This window comes from Diabrotica virgifera, chromosome 9 (genome assembly GCF_917563875.1).
Source record: "Diabrotica virgifera virgifera chromosome 9, PGI_DIABVI_V3a".
Classification (NCBI taxonomy): Eukaryota; Metazoa; Arthropoda; class Insecta; order Coleoptera; family Chrysomelidae; genus Diabrotica; species Diabrotica virgifera.
In genome coordinates, this window is record NC_065451.1 from 101,239,250 (window position 1) to 101,247,419 (window position 8,170).

The 8,170-nt window shown below is 32.6% G+C and overlaps 1 protein-coding gene across 1 annotated transcript; it reads right to left on the reverse strand.

Moving 5' to 3' along the window:
* Positions 1-1,750: 1,750 nt before the first annotated feature.
* On the reverse strand, positions 1,751-3,061 carry LOC126891187 (uncharacterized). The gene has a single exon (XM_050660370.1). The coding sequence runs from the start codon at positions 3,059-3,061 to the stop codon at positions 1,751-1,753; it is 1,311 nt and encodes a 436-aa protein (XP_050516327.1).
* Between the last annotated feature and the right edge of the window lie 5,109 nt (positions 3,062-8,170).

Sequence of the window (8,170 nt, forward strand, 5' to 3'; positions counted from 1 at the left end):
GACGTCCTAGGGGACGTAAATTGGACCTTAACAGGACGTCCTAGTTTGGTCCAAATGCCTCGTTGCCAAACGTCCAATGGACGTCCATCTAACGTCCAATAGACGTCCACCTAAAGTCCGAGGGGACGTTCGGTGGACGTCAATTGGACCTTCATAGGACGTCCCAGTTTGGTCCAATGTCGTGCTGCCGAACGTCCATCTAACGTCCTGAGAGGACGTTCGGTGCACGTCTAGCGACGATATTTAGACCTGTGGGAAATAAAAAATACATTTTTTAAGGAACTTATATTACATCTTATATTAAATTACAATTATTGGATATTACATTATTTACATTAAATTACAATTACACTTCTCCAAGAAATTAACGCACCACCTTAAAAATGATGCATTTTTGATGTCTCGAATTTCCTAAACCTGTTGTCCAATCTCAGTGATTTTTTTTATAATATTATAGCCTAGGCTATAGGTTACCTCCTTAAGCTTGTCATGAACGGGGAGCTATACTGTAATATATTATGTATATTATATCATATCACTCCCTATAGTAATGAGTGAGCCTGGAGACACGGAACTAATGGTTCCGTGTGTGCAGGCTCACTCATTATTATAGAGAGCGATGTGATATAATATATATTACAGTATATTGCTCCCCGTGCATGACAAGCTTAAGGAGGTAACCTATAGCCTAGGCTATAATATTATAAAAAAAATCACTTAGATGGGACAACTGGTTTAGGAAATTCGACACATCAAAAATGCTCAATTTTTAAGGTGGTGCGTAATGGGCTGTATATTATACATATATTTCAAATCGACACCTTGCTCATTTGGAGATAATGGACAATTTCTTAAAAAGAAGATATTCTATATATGTATACTTATTATACAGGGTGTCCCGAAAAGATTGGTCATAAATTATACCAGAGATTCTGGGGTAAAAAATAGGTTGATTGAACCTCACTTACCTATATAAAGTCTATTCGGTAGACTTACACCGGTCATGGATTAAGAAAGAAATGAACGAATTTACTGGTCCGCTGTAGATTGACTATCTACACATGGGCGCAGTAATTTTTTATTTGAGGAGGTTCTTATATAAATCAAATAATTTTAAATTTTAGGTGTTTGTATAGCCTCAGAAGCCTAAACGAGATAATTTCATGATTCTTTATAACAGTTCATTATCCGTAGCCAAAAATCAATATACCTATTATTAATTGTTGCATGAATATCAATATAATAAAAATAAAACAAATTATAACTTATAAAAGGTAGAAGGCTAAACGTTGCTGTATTGTTGATGTTTTAATTTAATCTCTAAAATGGTTTTCTATAAAGTCACAATCAATTTAAGTGATATATTGACGTTGGATGTTTTTAAATTAAAGTCAATTGACGCGTGTAAAAAGCAATTATATGACATTGTAAACTAATTTTAGCTTGTTTTATTTTTTTTTCAGATCGCATGTTTTCTATGTTAGTCATGTATATTTTATAGTTTATATGTATAATGGGGTATTTTTCCCGTAAATAAAAATTATTAAAAACAATATTATAATATTACGTATGTACCTACAATATCTACAAATAGTTTCGATTTCAAACAAATCACACCTACTAAAATGATCACGCCTTGAAAAGGATCCGGTAATCCTACAGCAGGGCATTATGTAAACATCAAATATTTAAGTAAAATGCTAAATATTATTAAGTCAATATACGTACCAATTTTTTTTACTAAAATGATTTAGTCGTTATTGTTCACACTATCATCGCCATCGCTGTCATCATCATCGCTGTCGTCACCGTTAATTGTTATTATGATTGGGCTTATTTCGTTAATTTTATTTTCACGAATCCACCAATCTTCAATTAATTTTTCGCACTTGTATATACAGTTCCGCCATACTTCTGGAGTTGCAATTGAAAGTGCTTCTCGCCAAGTTTCCCAAACCGCTTCGTCTGTATACCCATTAGGCCCAATATGGTTGTCGTAATATTGTTTTGCTATTCCCCATATATATTCGATGGGATTAAACTGGCAGTGGTATGGTGGAAGACGTAAAACTTGATGCCCGTAACTTTCAATAACCTGATCCACCACAAAGATTTTTGGTTTTGCATGTTCTTTTGCCAAACATAACAACTCAGACTTTAATATATGCTGTGGAATATATATGCGTTCATTTGTTAGCCATTCTTTAATCTTATCTACATTCCACGAATTTGTTGGACTTTTGTTTAGTATTTCTGAATGATAAGGCGCATTGTCTAAAATAATTACGCTGGGCTCACTTAATCCGGGAAGAAGTTTTTCACGCAACCATTTCACAAACATTTCCGTGTTCATATTGTCATGATAGTCACTGTTTTTTGATGTAGACGAAAATATTAAATCAGCACCTTCTATAAAGCCTGTCTTCCCTCCCGCGTGCAGAATTATATGTCGCTTCCCTTCTCCACTAGTATGCTTGATCGATTTTATGTTGTCATCTTGCCATATTCTCTTGGTAGCACCCTTAGAAAATATCCATGTTTCGTCTAAATATACAAAAGTTGACCCTTCTTCTTTAAATTCGTTATATTTTCTCAGAAACTCAATTCTCTTGTGTACAACAGAACTTCTTTCACAAAGCGCTTTTCTGTTATCCTCTTTTTTAAATTTGAATCCTATGTTATGTAGGACTTGCCATAAACTTGTTCTGCCGATGTCACCAAATTTCCTCTCTTTTAACTTAAGTAAAATTGTATCTAAAGTCACATGTTCCTTATTTGCACGCATTTGATATATGATATTACGAATTTGAAATTTTCGTCCTTCGAACATATCGTTCGTTTTTAATAACAGGCGAGTATGGTGGTGATCGTTTCCCGGCACTTCACTATTCTCGTTTTTAATTGTAGATCTTAATTTTGATTCGCTAATTCCTAAAGCATCGCACACGCGTTGTTGTACAGACGTTACCGATTTTAAAGGACCACCATTGTTTTTTTCCGCAATAAAGTACTTATGTCGGTTACAAATTAGAGTATCTACATCTAAAACACGTCTTGGCATTTTCGGTTAAACAGCACGAACAGATTCTCACAAAATTAACAATATAAGGCGTTACCAATTCGACAGAATAAATTCAACTGGAAGATAACAAATGTCCTTATAGTTTCTTATAGCATTCCTGATTTGTTTGTCGACCCATTTAGTTAAATTACCTATTAAAATTGCATTAGTTTGTCATACTTTCTCTAATTTGGTTTTGCACCTATTTGGGTAGTTAAGTACTTTCACTTGAATAAGTAAAATGCCAAGACAGTTACCGTAATTAAAATAGGTCAAAAAGTGAGCTTTATTTTGTTACTATACAGTATGGTGCAAATGAAAGGAATAAATTCGTTATTTCGTAAACCGGCGACTTTAAGGAAAAATCCTGAAACAGGTCGATTTTTATTTTTAAATTATGATATTTTGCCATAAATGTCATACTAGTAACGTCATTCATATGGGCGTGATGAAGTAATCGATGATTTTTTTAAATGAGAATAGGGGTCGTGTGCTAGCTCATTTGGAAGATCATTCAATTCTCTATTTATTAATATAAACATTTACATAATTGTTTATACAGGGCGCCCAAAAAATTTTTTTAATTTAAATTATTTGACAAAAAAAGAAGAATCTATATAATTTATTTAATTTAAAATACATTTTATTGCTGTTAGAAATCAGTAAAAAAATGTTTATATCACAAATAAACATTGTTTTTCGCTTAAATTAAATGTTCAAACTTCCTAAGAAACAGGTGGCTGGCGGGAGCTGGCTTGAACATTGAATTTAATCGAAAAGCAATGTTTATTTTTGAAATAAACATTTTTTCTGTTTCTGGGCAACAGTAAAATGTATTTTGAATTAAATAAACTACATACATTCTTCTTTTTTGTCAAATAATTTCATTAAAAATTTTTTTGCACGCCCTGTACAAATAATTGTGTAAATGTTTATATGACTAAATAGTGAATTAATGACCTTTCAAATGAGCTAGCACTCGACCCCTATTCTCATTTAAAAAAATCATCGATTACGTCATCACCCCCAGATGGATGACGACACTAGTATGATATATATGCCAAAATATCATATGTTGAATGGGTTTATTGACAGATTTTAAAACACATTGTAGGTATACCCCCAAAATATATTTTATTACTATTCCTTTCTTTTATCTGTTTCAATAGTTTATTAATGTTTCTTCACTGCTTATATCAATAATACATAGTCTCAATTTACAATCAATTACTTTCAACTGAATTTTAATCCCTTCCTTTCTTTTCTTTTCTACTCTAATTCTCACCCTTTAATTTATATCTCAATTTCATGTACCTACATTGTTGTCTATCAATTCACATTTATTACTGTTATTACTATATGACTGCTAATATACCCTTTTAGCTACAATTTTTAAGCTTTCCGATGTTTCATCCTTTTTACGACCACTACTCCTCTCATTAAAACATCAAGGAGTATTGACTTTAGCAATTTAGGTTACAGCTGCACGTCCACATCTAACATATATATTAGATATCGACCCGTTTTGATCCAAACGTTGTTAGTCTTACACTAACACATACACTAATAAATAGAAGTCTTTAATAAATATAAATAAAAACAAAAATCTTTTAATAAATAGAAATAAAAATCTTTAAAACCATCACATTTTAAAAAAATTGTATATATGGCATTCACTTTAGTCTACTTCACAAACAAAATAACAGGTACAGATTTGTTGGTTGTCTTTCACCAACTATCTCTTCACCCTCAAAAATTCCCAAATTCCATAAACTTGTTTACCTTTGCAACATTCTCCGTCTATTCCACCATATCCCGTTAGCATAACTTAAGCAGATATATCATGTTAATGAATACTGAGGTAGTACCTCCTTGTAACTGAATCATTTAGTTACTTGTAACCGTTGACCTGAAGATGCTCTGCATACTTTAGAGAGCGAAACCGGTCGTCGGAAGTTACAATACATGATTGAGAGTACGTCTGTCTTTTACTTCATTCAAAATATCATAATTTAAAAACAAAAATCGACCTGTTTCGGGATTTTCCCTAATGTCATCGGTTTACGAAATAAAGAATTTATTCCTTTCATTTGCACCATACTGTATATACGAGTAGTTGCAAAATTTACTGAATGCATTAACATTATTTAGTGGTGGCCGCATATCGAAATAACTACTCTGTGATAGACCACATAACGAATTAGTTACTCTGCGGTAGACCGCATATTGGATGGTAGACCGCATATCGAATCGGCACTAATCTATATATTTTTTCGTATTTAAAATATTACTTGCGGGTAAATCCTAATTGTTCTTTTAGTCAAGGAAGTCTCTTCGCATCTGCTCGGGAAAATGTTCTAGTCAGGTGTTTTGCATAATCTTACTCCTAAGTTAGTATTAAGTTTTTGCTAAGAAAGGTATTTCTAACAAGGGTGCATTGTATTTTATTATTTATCTTATTATTTTTCCTTAAATTATCCTGTTTATTAAATTTTAATCAAAAAATTACTAAAAATTCAATAATTAAATAGATATTGGCCCTCTACGCACCCGAGGTCTACGCTTATGTTACTGGTATACCTAAAATATTACAATCGACCTGCCGATTCGTTTGTTTCTTTATTAATCCGTGACCGGTGTATCCCTACCGAATAGAGAGTACAATAGTGCACACAAAAAAAGTTACAGCCCTTTGAAGTTACAAAATGAAAATCGATTTTTTTTTCATATATCGAAAACTCTCAGAGATTTTTTATTGAAAATTGACATGTGGCATTTTTACGACAGCAATATCTTAAAAGAAAATTAAGTAAAATTTGTGCACCCCATACAAATTTTATGGGGGTTTTGTTCCCTTAAACCCCCCCAAACTTTTGTGTACGTTCCAATTAAATTATTACTGTGGCACTATTAGTTAAACACATTATTTTTAAAACTTTTTTGCCTCTTAGTACTTTTTCGATAAGCCAGTGTTTATCGAGATATTTTGAATATTTGTCGAATCCACCACATATTTGTATATGGTGAAGTACGGTTATAGAGACCTGTTAATAATCTGAAAATTTATTTATAATTTACATTTTTAGGTATATTTTGAAAAAGAAGCTACATCTCGATAAAAGGTGACTTATGAACAAAAGACTAAGAGACAAAAGTTTTAAAAACACTGTGTTTAACTAATGGTACCACAATAATAGTTTAATTGGAACGGACACAAACATTAGGGGGGTTTAAAGGAACAAAACCCCCATAAAATTTTTACGTAAATATATTGAAAAAGAAGCCGCATCTCAATAAAAACTGGCTTATCGAAAAAATACTAAGAGGCAAAAAAGTTTTAAAAACGTTGTGTTTAACTAATGGTACCACAATAATGAATTAATTGGAACGTACACAAAAGTTTGGGGGGGTTTAAGGGAACAAAATCCCCATAAATTTTTTATGGGGTGGACAAATTTCACTATAATTTTGTTTTAAGATGTTCCTGACATAAGAATTATACATGTCCATCTTCAATAAAAAATCTCTAATAGTTTTCGATATATTGAAAAAAATCGATTTTCATTTTGTAACTTCAAAGGGCTGTAACTTTTTTTGTGAGCACATTTGTACTAAGGTAAGTTAGGTTCAATCGAACTATTTTTGACCCCAGAATGTGTGGTATAATTTATGACCATTATTTTCGGGACACCCTGTATAGTGTAATATATTATATTATAATAATCATTCAACTTTTGTCTAATTTTTTTTCATCCGCCTTCGCTTTCTGTCTTTAGATAATTCAATATTATAAATAGATTATAAAATACTGAGATAAATACTTTTTGCTTACTAGGTACAATAACCAACCCAATCTGTTAATCTGTTTGACAAAAGAACCGTTATGGGTAGAGGTAATAAGTTAAGACGAACAAAAGGCAACCGCGGTAGCGAAACTTTCCTTTAACAATTGTAATTCAAAATTCAAGGAAATCTATACTTTATAGAAAATCAAGAAGATTGGCTAGAATACAAATATGTACTTATACAGAGTGTTTGGTAAAGAATAGGCCATAGATTAATCTTAGATTTCGCCGATTTCGGAGGGTAAAATAGGTCGATTTAAGTTAACTTACGTTAGTACTAAAGTTGATAATAACCGAAATACAAGGTGTCAAATTTAAACTTTTATTTTATTTATTCTTGAATATTTCCTAACAAGCATGGGATAATATCACGAAATTTGGTAAGCGGGATTTTTTTGGGACAAGAAATCTAAATTCAACACCAAAAATGATGTATTGCCCAGGAAATAATCAAGAATAAAATAAAAGTTTAAATTTGACACCCTGTATTTCGGTTATTATCATCTTTCGTACTAAAGTAAGTTAGCTTAAATCGACCTATTTTAAGCTCAGTAATACAAGGTTAAGCTATGGCCCATTTTTTACCAAACACCCATAAGATTGAAAAATGTATGAAAAATATACCAGAAAGAATAAGAAATATATATCAAAGAGCATGAAAAAATATGTAAATGTAATAAAAAACGTAAATAATACCAATGTTTGGATACCAGTTGTCCTGGCTGGTGGTTTTGTCCATCATTCTCGGTGAGTTTGTCCTCTAGGCCATCAGGGATCGATAGGCTATGTCCAGACGGTGGTAGCAGCAGAGTCTGAATGCTTCCTCTTTGGCGTTCACTTACCAAGAAGTGACTGGCTGCAACGTGGAGCTCCAGTAGCTCTCTGGGGTTGATGGCTCCGAAAACTCCTCATCTGATCGAGGAATCAGGAACATAGACTGTTTCGGCACTTCAGAAAAACTCCAGGAGCAGGAATCCTCAGGGTGGTAGATTAAAATGTTGTGCGCCTATGTCAAAGGGGCACATAATAATCCATTGGATGGGCTTATGCATTGATGCTCTAAATGGCCCGATGAGGCGGTCGGACTCTGTGTTATGTTGTGAAACAGCGTCTTCATAGTTTTACGTAATATATAGTATATGTATAAGTATATTATACTTTAATTCGTATATAATATAATTTCTTACATTATGAAAATCAGTGGTTAATGAATAAAACTCTACGCGGGAGCCCTAACGACGACAACGACTGAGAGATCAACTCT

Bases quoted from the DNA above. Each gene is read 5' to 3' on its own strand.
- LOC126891187 (XM_050660370.1), bottom strand. From the start codon at position 3,061: ATGCCAAGACGTGTTTTAGATGTAGATACTCTAATTTGTAACCGACAT.